The sequence below is a fragment of the Prorops nasuta genome, unplaced genomic scaffold, assembly GCF_024137725.1.
Source record: "Prorops nasuta isolate Cenicafe-Biocafe unplaced genomic scaffold, Cenicafe_Pnas_1.2 PNAS00010, whole genome shotgun sequence".
Lineage (NCBI taxonomy): Eukaryota > Metazoa > Arthropoda > Insecta > Hymenoptera > Bethylidae > Prorops > Prorops nasuta.
In genome coordinates this window covers 7,387,765-7,403,165 of record NW_027116807.1, presented here as the reverse complement: position 1 = coordinate 7,403,165, position 15,401 = coordinate 7,387,765, and the positions used below count along the sequence as shown (strand labels likewise).

At 33.6% G+C, this 15,401-nt stretch overlaps 1 protein-coding gene across 1 annotated transcript; it reads left to right on the top strand.

The window, feature by feature from the left end:
* The first annotated feature begins 392 nt into the window (after positions 1–392).
* Asap (ArfGAP domain of ASAP) lies at positions 393–15,326 on the top strand. Its single transcript, XM_066733269.1, has 16 exons — positions 393–1,101; positions 2,157–2,229; positions 7,020–7,165; positions 7,310–7,564; positions 7,700–7,785; positions 7,868–8,024; positions 8,084–8,348; positions 8,446–8,673; positions 8,769–8,991; positions 9,075–9,531; positions 9,624–9,743; positions 9,807–10,047; positions 10,121–10,387; positions 10,775–10,941; positions 11,360–11,428; positions 12,281–15,326. The coding sequence occupies exons 1-16, from the start codon at positions 976–978 to the stop codon at positions 12,494–12,496; spliced, it is 3,096 nt and encodes a 1,031-aa protein (XP_066589366.1). The 5' UTR covers positions 393–975; the 3' UTR covers positions 12,497–15,326.
* Positions 15,327–15,401: the final 75 nt, after the last annotated feature.

The following is a 15,401-nucleotide window of genomic DNA, read 5'->3' as shown; positions in this document are numbered from 1 at the left end:
AGAAATCTAAAACATTACATGCGTTTTGTACTCCAGTATGTGTAATTCGGAAAATGCCTGTTTGCGCATATGAGGTGCGCCATTTTGAAATTGATAAAGCGGCAAGACAAAATTTTATTCCAAAAGTATTTATAAAAAAAATAATAAACAATGGGATGAACTATAGTATACATGAGGTTATTTAAAAGAAAAACTTTCACATAAAAAATGAATAAAGGCGGAAGCTTGTTAAAGAAAAACAATGGAGAAAGGAAAGCGTTTTATGACGTTTTTCAATGGAGGATCGCGATTGGTGAATGAAAGGTATGGATACGCGACGTGCCAACTAGCAGAGCAGGGGGAAAATTTCAGAAAGCATGGCTTAAATACGCGATTGTTGGAGAGCGGAGAGAGAGAAGGAAGTGAAGTAACTAAGTAAGCTGCGAGAGTTGGGTTGGGAACTTGGGAAGGTTGGTTGGTTGGATGGAAGTTGGAGTTGGAACGAACGTCGGTAGGTTGTTGGTGGAAGTTATTGGAAGTTGCCGTTTCCTAATGACGGCTGAAAAAGGTCGGCTAGAATCAACAAAATGTCAAGAAAATAGTGAGCAATTCAGAAGTTTTGGGGAAGTTAAGGGAAGGTTTTGGGAATCGAAAAACGTTTTTTTGGAAAAAGTAGTGGTGTGCGTCGAAAGGAAAGAAGCAACAAGAAGGTTAGTGATAGGTGAGAAAAGGTGACAGTTTGCAAAATTTGCGATGCAGCCGTGAGAAAGAAAGAGAGAAAGAGTGTGGTTGAAGTATTTGTGAATAAAGTGTATTCAACGAAGACAAAAAGAGTGACAGAACGAGACAAGCTATCCACAGCAACCTATGATCACTATTACTAAATAGTGTACCAGCAGTAATCAGTGCAGAAGGTGTCGGCCAGGTGCAAGGTACTGATTTTGAGCGGTTGTCAGCCAGAAGTTGACCCGCCATTAGAGAGAAAGAGAGGGAGAAATGCCTGGCCTAATCGCTGTGAGTGAGTTCGTCGAGGAGACGAGGGAGGATTACAATTCGCCCACCACGTCCACATTCGTATCACGAATGCCACAATGCAGGCAAACTATCACCTCCCTCGAAGAGGTAATTCAACTTATTTATTCATGGAAAAAAGAATTCTTGTTATTATATACTATAGGAAGCCGGTCTCTGCTCCGGGCTTGTACACCTGGACCAGGATCAGTTTCATCCGCGTGTGTTATACGTAATAATCAGTTGACGCAGCATGGTGTTTTCTGGCATAGCGTGGCGTGGCTCCGTTCGGCATAAGTGATGACAAGGGCCGCTCAGGTCCTATCTACTGCCCACTCATCTGATACCTTGCATCTTTCTGACATCTCACAACTATTTATACTACTGTATTCTTTGTATTACATCTGCTTTCAAGGTTTTCATAACAGCAGGAACGAAATAATAGTTGTATACGAAGAGCATTGACAAGACTGTTTAGCTTGCATCTCACAATTGTCATACCAAATTAACATTAAATCAATTTGAACCTCTTGTCACCACTGGACTACCAAATGAAGTAATCTCAACATTGATTCGTCATATATCTATTTTACTAGCACTCAATAAGACAAAGTATTATTATTGGAGAAATAACAGGAAAATAATATCAGACAGCGTTTATGAAATCTTATCAAAATTATGCATTTCGTTAGATAAGATAAAATATAACATCCTGTAATAATTGTGAACAGTATAAAGTATTATAGATAGAAGAAAAATTTATAAATTTCATGTTAAAGGAGCTTGATTATTTGACCATTTTGTAAGTTAATTTCTAACAGGGTAGCTTGATTGAGACGTTTAGCAATTTTTAACAGTGTCTTTCTTTGCACTTGACCTTGGTACTTTTTAAGTAGCCCACTTTTCCTATTTTAGCCTGAGTTGATTGTGAAAGAGCGACGGCACGCAAAATCTATACGTCGTTGTTGCTATTTTCGTCTGACGCGACGCACGACAGCTTCTGGGCTATGTTTGTTGGTTTGTGTGCAGAGTGTACAATGTATTACCAATTTCTATTTAAGAGAAGCAGAAGCACCAAGCCTTTTTTATATATTATATATTCTATACTAATAAGTAATGTTGGATAATTTTGACTTTTTTATAATCCATGCTTCTTTTTTTTGCAGACTCTCGATTTTGACAGGGATGGTCTGACCAAGCTGAAAAAGGCTATAAAGGCGATACACAATTCTGGGAATGGTGAGTGACGACGATCGAAGAAGATTTGATTCTCTCGTTCTTGCGAGTGCCGTATTATTTGCCAATAGAAGATATGCCTTCCTGCTCTTCTTAACTCGCCTTGAACCAGTCGAATTTTCACCCATGCAGATATTCCTCTACACACAAATTTAATTTCAAAACATTGAAACTACAATTATATTGAAGTAAATCGATTTAAAAATTGGGACTGCCAAACTTGCTGTATAAAAGAGAGTCAAGCTTCACGGCGTATATATATATATATATATATATATATACTAGGATGTCCGTTAAAAAGGCATTATTTTTGTTTATTTGTTAACTATATCTAACTTGGTGTAGAATCAGATAAAAATGAGGTTTGCAAGAGTCTAGCCGATTTAGGTAGAAAAGCTCGTGCCACCGTAGGATTGAGGTTAATAACGGAATTTCGCATAGAAGAATGATATTTTGTGACTATTTTGCATGTCATTTCTTCATTTTTCAAACATTGCACACGATGATGTAGCTTTAGTTAACCTAAAGGTCTCTGAATATGGATCCATATTGAAATTTATTTTTTGACTTGTTACAACCTTTATTTCTTGTGTTAATATTTCTTAAAATAACGATTTGCAATAAAAATTCATTATAGCCGTATCTTAAATAATTTCCCCCTCTTTGCCTCGGTATCCCCGCCTCTCTACGTTCTGACATTTCTGAATATGATAAGATTATGTAAACATTTTTTTGAATTTTTGGTAACACGCGTTTCATGGGTTAGTGCTGCACTGTTAAAAAACATTGATTTATCATGAAAAAATTCTTTTATTCCTGTATCTTCTAGAATCTTTATCTGTTTCTTTCTTTCTCTTTCTATTACCTAGAAATGATTAGTTTTTAAGTTAAAAGTAGAGGTTTTAACCTCTACCTTAAAAATATATTGAATGAATTTTTAATTCCTCAAAATTTAAATATTTTTGTTAATGAACTCTTATGTATATTTAGATAGAATTTTTGGTAATATTAATATATTATACAAGAAGATATATTAATATTACCAAAAGTTCTATCTAAATATACATAAGAATTCATTAACAAAAATATTTAAATTTTGAGAAATTAAAAATTCATTCAATATATTTTTAAGGTAGAGGTTAAAACCTCTACTTTTAACTTAAAAACTAATCATTTCTAAGTAATAGAAAGAGAAAGAAAGAAACAGATAGAGATTCTAGAAGATACAGGAATAAAATAATTTTTTCATGATAAATCAATGTTTTTTAACAGTGCAGCACTAACCCATGAAACGCGTGTTACCAAAAATTCAAAAAAATGTTTACATAATCTTATCATATTCAGAAATGTTACAGAACGAAGAGGGGCGGGGATACCGAGGCAAAGAGAGAGAAATTATTCAAGATACGGCTATAATGAATTTTTATTGCAAATTGTTATTTTAAGAAATATTAACACGAACAATAAAGGTTGTAACAAGTTAAAAAATAAATTTCACTATGGATCCATATTTAGAGACCCTTAAACTAACTAAAGCTACATCCTCATTTGCAAGGTTTGAAGAATGAAAAAATGACATGCAAAATAGTCACAAAATATCATTTTTCTATGCGAAATCCCGTTTTTAGCTTCAATCCTACGGTGGCACGATTTGTTAGTACCTAAATCGGCTAGACTCTTGCAACCTCATTTTTATCTGATTCTACACCAAGTTAGATATAGTTAACAAACAAACAAAAATAATGCCTTTTTAACGGACACCCTAATACATATATGATTATGTATATTTGTGTCGTCGAGACAATTTTGTTTATTGATTTACATACTTTTTAATCGATTTTTCTTCTGCTGGGTAACAATATCTAAAAAATTATTTGATTTTCTTCACTTTGTCAGCACTGTGCTACCTGCTAACAGACAATTTTCCTTTATCATATTCTCAGTTCGCGTATTATCAATTGATTTTTCTCTCACCTCACGTACATTCAATTAATTATTAGTACCTATATTGCACTCTTTAGCTAATTTCCTGCGTTTTCATATAATGATTATTAATAAATCTATTGCTCCCCTTAATTTTGCCGATACTATGACACTTTCAAATCCAAATTTGTCTTTCTAAACCTCTAAACTTGCCTCTGATGAATCAATTTTTCGCCCACGAAGATTCCTCTGCACACGTGTTTAATTTACAAACACTGACTGTACATGTATTCGTTAACCAATGTTCCTTTTTTCTGTAATAACGTTCCTCTTATTTTTCTCAATACTATGCTATCGGTTAGTGCTTTAATGCACGAATTCATATTCGGGAAACGCAAAACTTTATTACTCTTCTGGTATATATATGACTAACGTCAGCTGCAGAAGGAGAAAATTCTATTATCACTGATAGATAAAATAATACGTTAAAAGACTATATAAAAATGAAATGTAAAAAAAAGTAAATCTTGTAAATGAAGTGGGAACATAAAAAAACGCGAGGAAAAAGGTGTTGCATATACACCACACCGTGCAGCAATGTATTAATAAAAGATTTTTCCTGGTAATCTTCTTAGCTCGCGCGTCTGATCAATTGATTTTTTTCCCACGCACGTTTAATTCATAATCAGTGTCTATAGGTATACTCGTTGACTGATTTTCCTTTTTTCCTCTAAAGATTCTTTGAAAATTATCCACTCTGCTTATTTTTGCCAATATCGTGTTACTTTCAACAAAAACTTTTTCCTCCTAAACATCTTAACTCGCCTCTGATCAATCGTTTTAATTCTCAATGCTGTAACAATATGAGTACTCGTTAATTAATGTTTCTTTTCTTCTGTAACCATTGTTAAAAAATTATTCCATTTTCTTCTTTTCGTTTGTAATAATTTTCTTATTGAGAAAAACTTTTCCTCTTGCTTCTGAACAATCGAGTTTTCGCCCACGAAGATTCCTCTATACACACACACACACACACACACACACTTGTTTAATTCCAAAACGTGACTATACACGTACTCGTTAATTTAGGTTTCTCTTTTCTTCCGTAACGGCTATTAAAAGATTATTTGATTCTCTCCCATGGATTTCTATTGAATTTATTCCAAGCAAAAATGATTTTTTCCAAACATCTTAATTTGTCTCTGACGAAACGATTAAGCGATTATTTAATTTTCTTATTGTTATCATTAATATAGGGGAAAGGGAGGCAAGATGGGACACTTAAAGAAATTTAGTGTTTGTAAACAAATTATTAAATTTTTTAATAAATTGAAATATATTTTCTTGCAAATAATATATGCTGAGACATTATATAAATTAACATAAAAAAAAAAAAAAAATATCATCTGAGAAAATTTGAATTTAAAAAATAATAATTTTGGTCCATTTTGCTTTTACATAAAGGTAAAACGGTACACCATCGAAAAACAATAAACCATTCTAAATAATTATTATTTAATGCACTTTTTACATTTAAATACACTATCAACATTTTCGCTTACACCAGCATAAGAACAGTGCGCCCATTGACAGCACATTTGACACTATATCCAACTTTCTGTAGATTTGGAATATAATTTATTACAATAAATGCAATTTGCATCCTGTTCTGTATCAGAACCTCGATGTTTCCTTTTAAAATTTCCCCTTTTCTTTTTATTGTTATCAGAAGTATTCTTTCTTTTATATTTGCCTACCATCTAAGAAAATGAAATAATATTCTTTAATAAGAAATAACATATATCCTCAACATTAAATGAATCAGAAGGCAGAACGGTCAGTATGATCCATTTTGCCTTATCCGTTTTGCCTTTTAGTAATGCTCTCCAAAATTATATTCTATCTCTTTATGCTACATAAAAATAATTATATAAACTATGACATATGTTTTGTAGCTAATACATAATTGTATCATACCATTCACTTAATTATTTATTTATGATTTACTAAAAAAGTATAGACCATTTAGATTGTGGAAAATTAGATTAAACTATATATATAAGAACTAATTTACCTTATTATATTCAATGAAAATGTCCTTCGGCTTATGTTTATTCTCTGTTCGATGCTACTTACTCACTAAACTCTTATTGTATTGAACGCTAATATATATTGAATATAAACATAGAAGTTATAACATTGGATCGTTCTGCCTGCTATGTCCGTTTTACCTCCCTTTCCCCTATTATCAGCTGAGAAAGGCTCTTTCTTCCTCCTCCCCGTCTTAACTCGCCTCTGACGATCAATCGATTTTTCTCCCACGAGGATTCCTCGCTGTACGCGCCTACGCGCATTTAATATAATTCACAATCACCGACTTCACGTACTCGTTAACCGACTTTCCTTCCTTTCTCTTTTAATCACACTGCGCAAAACACAACTTATTTAGAAGCATTAAATCTTTGATGATCGATCACCGATCAACTCTGGCAAATGAACTTTTACTCACAGTCGGCCAGCCACTTTCTCACTTTTCTTTTCCGATTCGCTAATTCGAGAAATAGCCTCGTTTTGTTTTTTTGCACTGGCAACCGTGATAATTATCGGTGTATGGATTAATATCAGGGCTCTCGTTAATTGGGATTGTTTGTAAAATCCACTGGAAAGAGTTACATGCATGTACGAAGCGTGTCTACAACACTATATCTAATAATAATACTGTAGGTACTCGCGAGTCGGGGAATAAGGTACATTAACCCCGATGGTAGTGTATATGTGTTAGAAAATGAAAAATATGTTTATTATGTAAGGGCTTTATATCACACACAGTGAAAAAGCTTATCGAAGTGTAAACATTATGTTTTTTTTAGCACACGTCGATAATGAGGTGTATCTTGGAAGGGCTCTGGAAAGACTGGGGGATGCTGCGCTTAAAGAACAGGAACCTGACATTGGAGCTGCCTTTCTTAAATTTGCAGTTGTCACGAAAGAATTGAGCGCACTCATGAAGACTCTGGTAAATATTCGTTTTCTTAATTAGTTATTTTTGATGAAACAAAGAAGGAATGTAACAATAGCGATATATTTATGTGGATTTCAATTTTGAATATTGATCTATCACTGGGATAGAACTGATGGATTTTATTTTGTTTTCTAATAGATGCAGAATATCAACAATATTGTAATGTTTCCCTTGGACTCGGTGCTAAAGGGCGATCTGAGGGGCGTGAAGGGTGACTTGAAAAGGCCCTTTGAAAAAGCATGGAAGGATTATGAGACGAAATACGCGAAAATCGAGAAAGAGAAGAAGCAGCATGCGAAAGAGGCTGGCCTCATTCGTACGGAAGTCACTCCTGCTGAAATAGCTGACGAAATGGAAAAGGAGCGCCGGTTATTTCAGTTGCAAATGTGCGAGGTGAGAATGCGGAACTGGAGCGAGACTCGTTCAAACCATAATTACTCAAATTATTCAGCCAGTCCCATAAGTAAAACGAACTTGGGGTTTTATATCTTTTACCAGATCACTGTAGCTTCATTTTTGTTCTTATAGTATTTAATAAAAGTGAATGAGATCAAGACGAAAAAAGGAATTGAGTTGTTGCAGCATCTAGTCGAATATTATCATGCTCAAACCAAGTGAGTATTTTTAAATAGCCTTTTCTCTTTGATATAAGGCATTTCTGATAAAAGTAATTTATCATGAAATTATGTATTTTAGTTACTTTCAAGACGGCCTTAAGACCATTGAACACTTTGGATCTTATGTAGCTGATCTCAGTGTAAAACTTCAGAAGATTCGACAAACACAGGATGAGGAGAGAAGACGATTAACGGAATTAAGAAGTTTGCTTAGAAGCTCCGGTTGTGACAAGGAGGTGAGTCTTCGGTAATTGTACTTTTTAATTTATTATAATGAGTGAACCAATGATTCTAGCTTAGTGGAAATGCCAGTGGTGGATATTCTTTACATCAACTTCAAGGAGATAAGCAGCATGGGGTTACTCGCTCAGGACATCTGCTTAAGAAAAGTGAAGGGAAGATGAGACGTGTCTGGCAGAAACGACGATGCTCCGTACAGGCAGAGGGATATTTAGACATTTGTCACGCTGATGAGAATAAACCACCTACTAGAGTTAATTTACTTACTTGTCAGATTAAATTAGTACCGGACGATAAAAGGGGCTTTGATCTTATTAGTTGTAAGCATATGTTCCATATAATATATTCAAACCCATGGAAATTCTTAAGCATTGCCACTGACTTATTTATAAATAAAATATTTTCATATTCCGATAGACAACAGAACGTATCACTTTCAAGCAGAAGACGAGGCTGATCAACGTGCATGGATGTCTGTCCTTGTCAATTGCAAAGAACGAGCTTTACTGCGAGCATTTGATGCGAGTGGTAAGGCGGAAACAGGCCAGGGTAATCCTAGTTTAGTGGAGCTTCAACAGGCTGTAATTAGATGTGTGATGCGGTTACCTGGTAATGATCACTGTTGCGACTGCTCTTCGCAAAATGGTAAGTTTTATTTACCATAAATTTACATTGTTTGTTTTTATTAAGTCTGACAATATGGAAGTTGATCTCATTTAATTCCTATTCTTTTATTATAGACGCTACTTGGCTTTCCACAAATTTTGGAATCATAGTTTGTATAGAGTGCAGTGGAATTCATAGGGATTTGGGTGTGCATATATCTAGAATACAGTCCTTAACTTTGGACAACGTAGGTACTGCACAATTATTATTGGCACGAAATATGACGAATCAAACGTTTAATGAAGTAATGGAAGCTACACTACATCACAATTTAAAGCCTTGTCCAACATCAACAATGTAATTTTCTTTTTTCCTTTTTTTATCAGTACAGTTACATTTCTTTCGTAAATTTCAATGAATCAATTATCTCATTATTATAGGGAAGAGCGATATGACTTTATAAGGGCGAAATATGTCGACAAAAGATATGTGATGAGCACATGTGCGGATGAACACGATTTATTATCGGACCTAGAACACGCGGTGAATAATCGTGATCTGCAGCAGCTTCTACAAGTGTTTGCAGAGAACGTTGATTTGGCGGCACCCCTGCCTACCTCAGACATAGGAGAGACAGCTTTACACCTTGCGATAATGCGTGAGATGGGTAGCAGTCTCCATATTGTGGATTTTATTGTTCAGAATATGCCAACTGGCACTATCGATCGAGAAACCATCGACGGTGAAACTGCTTTGCATCTCTCTGCCAGGCACGATAGATCAGAAGCTATGAAGCTGCTACTTCGAGCCGGTGCTGATCCCACTCATCGGAACAAACAGGACAAAACGCCTCTGGACATTGCTCAGGAGATGGGTCATCATACGTGCAAAGAGCTGGTACTCATTGTTTCATTTTTTGGACTACAAATTAAATATTTTATTCTTGTCCTTTCCTTTTCTTATTCTCACGTGTTATTTTTTTTTTACAGATTAGTCATGCCTTACAAAGACAGAAAACATTATTTGACAATGTTAATATTGATTGGAATCTTTCCCATGACGAAGGATCTACTGATTTTTCGGATGACGAAACGATAATTGAAGATAGGGTAATTATTTTGTTAAGAAAAGTATGCGTTAATTTGTAATGACAATGACTTTGATTCTTATAGAATGGTTGTTTGACGCCGGAAAAAAAATCCCGCAGTAGACCTCCTTCGTATGCTGGAGGAGGGGGAGGAGGTGGAGGCGGTGGTGTTACTGCCAGTGGTAATTCCGGTGATTCTCCGATAACTTTACGTAGCCGCAGTAGCACCTGTGATAGTTTGCAAAGTGGCTCATCACCCAATTCAGTAACGACTAGGCAACAAATGCCACCTCCGCCACCTCCACAAGCAAGAAAACCAGTCGCTGGTGCGTAAATTGCTTAGTGACCTTTTTGTTTCACGTATATGTTTATTTTGTTAATGTCATTTTGCTCTTGCAGTTTCAACCCCTATGGTTCCAGACCTAGCAATGAACATCCATGGTTCGTTGAAAAAACGTGTAGCTCCACCACCACCACCTCCATCAGCCAGTAACGACAACAGTGGTTTCCCATCTCACTATGGTACGCTGCCTTCGACGCACAGCAGAACCACCAGTGAGCCGATTTTGACTGGACATGCATTACACACTCTTCCCCATACCTTGAACACTTTAAATTCTCAACATCACAAAAGGTCACCCAGTAGTGACTCCTCGACTGGACACAGTACGTCTAAAATCAATTGTTTCTCTATAAAGAAAGAACATGAAAAAACTACTTTGCGAATTTTCAGCTTTTAAGTATTATTTACGCCTTCGGTTGCTTTGCCTGATTTTATCTTATCAATTCACCTATTTCTGGTCTTCTAGTTAAAAAATTGATCCGACAAGTCTATGCACTATCAGTATTAATTATTTGATTTTAATCACAAAGGTAAAACCATGGAAATTAACCGACAGGGCAAAATGGAACCACTTAAAGATACTTTGCCGTTTATTTTTAATAACTATCTCAAACATACTTTTAGCTTAAATTTTTGTCCCTCTATATCAAATTTTTATCTAATTTATTGTTTTCTGATTTATATGTAACCTATCCTTTATGTGCGTTTAGCCTTAGACAAATCGAATAGTTCGACGCTTCAAAGGCCCAGGAATCCACCACCACCAGCGCCATCGACAGGAATTAACTCAAGACTTAGCAATGGACGAAGCAATGAGTCCTTAAGCTCTATGTGCTCAGATCACGGTTTGGGAAACCCAGTTCCTCCACCACGGAAGGTAAAAACAAAATAATTTCAAAAGATTAAAAAATAAGAGATTAAAATAATTTAAAGAATAATAGTCAAGATATATATATATATATATATATATATAAGTAAGGAATCATTATTTGAAGTAGACTTAATTCATTACAAAAAATGTTTTATTTCGTATAAAATTATGGATATCATGTATCTATAAAAATAGGCTTTTTAGGCAAATTGCACTTTAAGTTATGACATTTCTATCACGCAAAAGAAAAGGATGAAATAGATTGGGTGGGAGAGAGAGAGAGGAGGGTGTGGGTAGCTGAAAGCTATTAGAATTTTAAAAAGGAATATTCACCAGATAAAGCAAACCAGGGATATAGCATAACATAGCATGTATGTAAACATCATTACTTCATGGTCTGTTATTTTAACCATTGTTGGTACAGCGAAGGGACCGAACCAGGCTAGAGAGCTATGCAGAGGAGCCCCCATCTTTGCTCTCAAATCTAAATCTGGTAAACACTTACCAAACCACATTTTAGCATGCTACACTTGAATGTCAATATCAATTAATAGTCACAAGAAGAAGAAAAAGAAAGGAAAACAAAATTTTTTATTAAATACAGTATATTCAATAATATACCACATATATTTTTAATTATTTATATTTTGTAAATATTGTGTGTGTAACTAATTTGGATTTTCAGTATTCTACAAAGTATTTTTATTTATTATCACTATCAAGTGTAGTAATGCCTTGCATGGTCAGTTGTGCTGTTTGCATAGCCATTTGTTAACAAAGTTATTTTCATAATTTTTGTATTCATTTGATGTTTGTAAATGGCAAACAACGGCAGTTCAACTTGATCCATTTTATACCTACCTTTCATAGCGAGTATCTGCATTTAATATTAGTTAATCATCTCTGATATTGCTAAACAAAATTAGCTTTTTATTTCTATGTTAGCAGACTCTTCATTGAACCGTATTATTTCAACAGGACAAGTTAATAGCTGATTTAACTCTTCATTATTTTTTTTTCAGCATGGTCTAAGTGATTTTCGTTCAGCACATAATTATCTTGCCATAATCATTAATACAAAATTATTTTCATTATTTGCTACAATTGAAAATTCTAATTTCTTTAAAACATAAGTTAATATATAATACACATATGTAATATATTTGTTACGTGGTTTTTCTAGAATTTTCAATTGTGATCTCTCAGGGGAATAACATTATCTGTATTAAAGTCATTTCAATAAGTCAATAATTTAAACGATAATTATAGCTGAGATATCACCCCTGGGAGATATTGTTAGAGCTTCTTGATCTTTTCTGACCTTGAATCATTTCTGATTATATAGGCCACAGCATCAAATCTGAATGGTCTGCGTCGTTGTCGCGCACTGTACGATTGCGTGGCTGACAATGAAGATGAGCTTTCGTTTCGCGAAGGTGACGTGATAGTAGTCACGAATGAGCAAACCGATGACGATAACTGGATGGAAGGAGCTTTGGAGCGAGCACCAGAAAGAAGAGGAATGTTCCCCATCAGTTTTGTACATATGTTGCAAGATTAGCATTTGGCTAATAGCGCATGACAGACGGATACAAATAATTACGGAACCATTACTCGGCGACGAAGACTGAACGACTAAAAATAACTGGCGATTAACTTAAAGATTCTTTATGGCGGATCACTGATACAAATCTAATAATGAAAGAAGAAAAAAAAAATAAAAAAAATATGTTAAGACGTTTATAAATTATACACACTATTTACTGAAGTAGCCAAGGAATATACTGTTGCAATCTTTTAATAAGAGCTACAGTGTTCTCACTACCAGAAATATAAAAAGTAAAAAACAAACGATCTATTAAAACGTTTAAATTACTAACTTATGGTAAAACATTAAGCATGTTGAAAAATAATATAGCATTAAATAGCTATGACGTGTCATTAATTTGAACGTATTCAGAAATTTTAATATTGAAAATTAAAAATGATGCAGATTAACCATAAAGCAAACAATAATTGTTGATTTTTTGCTTTTTTCTTAAACATACTATGGTGCCCGTTACAATCAATATCTATGCAAAAGCATTTTTAACTTGTTTTAATTTATTTTTATTGACGGAAATCAATCACCCCCCTATCAGTTTTCTAATTACTGAAAAACTCACATAGGAAAAGTGCGAAATCGCTTTACCCATAAAGCTTCTATATTTGAAATTCTTCGATGTTATAAATTACATAGCATATCCACTGATTCTCACAAAGGTGAAAAATATATGGCAGTTAAAAAAGTGCATGTTGAATCTTAAGAAATTAATATATAGATCCATAGCAGAGCTGTATACATTTTTAACCGTTATAGGCTAGCAATATTAGCCTAATGACTAATTAATGGTAATGATAAAAAGTATTAGGCCTAGCTTGTCTCGACCATGGGATGTATGTAGTATATCGTGGCTCTAATGCCGTGAAAAGAATTGAACGTCGGTCAAGCCGAGACAAAAATGTGATATGTAATATTTCCTTATGAATTATTAGTATTATGAACCGAATTGATGAACAAATCACTGCAAAGAATAGTATTTAATCATAGCGATGTCATCTACGTCGTCTAGCTGATAGGTACACCAAAAACGTTTCTCCTCGCACGACTATCGTTCAAAGCTTGATTTATTATGTGACTTTGCATATGTTATTAGTATCAACTTTTTGGCGCAATTTTGGTAACAGAAAAAGCATAGGCACATAAAAAATATTCCTTAACCAGTCAGCTTTTCAATAGGATCTATGACCAGATCTTAAAAATGGCTTAAATACATGAATAGACTGATTGCAGACTTTGTGTATATATAAAAAAACGTTCTTCTCTAATAATTGAATAATTTTGTGAACTGTTTCTATTAATGCGAAAAGATAACAAATTAAATAGTGCCATGTGAATGAATATGTCAAGAAAATTCACAAGTTTGTTCAATTGTAGCTGTATCATTGTCGTCAAGTATTGCAATCAGAGTCTTCTGTCCATTCTTAAGAATAATTACGTTAATAAGCTGGCATTGCATGATATCCAAGTATTATTAGTGCACTCGTGTAGAAACACGCATACAAAAGATGAAAAAAAATAAATTATAATGAAATATGTAAATTTTTGTAATTGTCATACTATACGCTATTAATATTATCAGATAGTGCATACGATTATAATTATCTATTAGTCACTAGATGTATAATTAATAAGTAACAAGTATAAACATGTTAGATATCGATATATATATAGGTCCATTCAAATTAATTATTATTATTACAGAATATTCAAGACCAAAGAAAAGTTTTCAAAAACTCTTCAATAATTATTGAACTTACTCTTAAAGAATAATCAGAACCTCGTGTGCTTATTTTAGACGATTTTGAACGAATGGAGGAAATTCGTTCAAATCCTATTATTGTATATTATTTTGCTATTCGTAGGAAAAGTACTTACCGATTTATATATACCATAAAGTAATGCAGAAATTACTTTAACTTTAAGTAATAAATTCAAATTCTCAAAATATTAACAGACTTACTTCGTGTATATTTAGAGTTTTACACATCTATTTAAAACAGCTGCGGAATATTGGATGCTGTGTACTGGAGTACGCGTTAAAACATATATCAACGTAGGAGACATGAAGGACTAAAAGACAGTAATAAACAATCAATTTGTGGCAATAATTTTTCATCTAACGAAGTTGTCTAAAATAGTGTGACTAATCCTTAAATTATTAATGTGTATATAACTGACGACTATATGTATAACGCGGCATTTATGGATAGATCAGTATAATAATTAATATATAGATATTATAGTATATTATATATATAAAATAACAAATTATCATGAAAATTGTCTGTTTATTAATGTCACGAGTTTTTAATTAACAAGTGGTACGAAATTATTGACATTTAAGGTTTCTTATGTCAAGTATGTATGCACTTGAAAGTTTTTAACGTTTTCACTAAATAAATTACTTATTAGTAACCTCGCACTTATTGCTGCCAAATATTATAAGTTGGCAACGATTGGTGCGAATCTTGCAATTAAATATAAATCTTATTTATTATAGTCTATAATAAAAAAATCGTAATTGCCAAAAATTTTTTGTAAATTTTGATAATTTTAATTTATGCATGATGTGAACATTAAGTATGGATACCTGGAAAGGGTACTATCGTCCTTTTTTGTAGATATACAAACTGTCGACTAAATTATCATTGCAGTTGAAACAATTATTAACAAGAGGTAACTACTTGATGTATAAACAAATGGATATAAATAAAGAGCCTCGCTTGTTTATTTAATGGACTATATAATACCACATTAATCTAAAGATTTGCTACCGAAATTATAATATCGACGTTTACAATACCCGATTCCTATCACGGTTGAATTTGTGCACATGATACAGGAAAAATAAAGGCTATGAAAA

Excerpts from the sequence above, each read along its gene's own strand:
- Asap (XM_066733269.1), top strand. The coding sequence starts at position 976 with ATGCCTGGCCTAATCGCTGTGAGTGAGTTCGTCGAGGAGACGAGGGAG. Across the intron at positions 2,230-7,019 it reads GATACACAATTCTGGGAATG|CACACGTCGATAATGAGGTG; the intron begins GTGAGTGACGAC and ends TGTTTTTTTTAG. Across the intron at positions 8,349-8,445 it reads GGGCTTTGATCTTATTAGTT|ACAACAGAACGTATCACTTT; the intron begins GTAAGCATATGT and ends ATATTCCGATAG.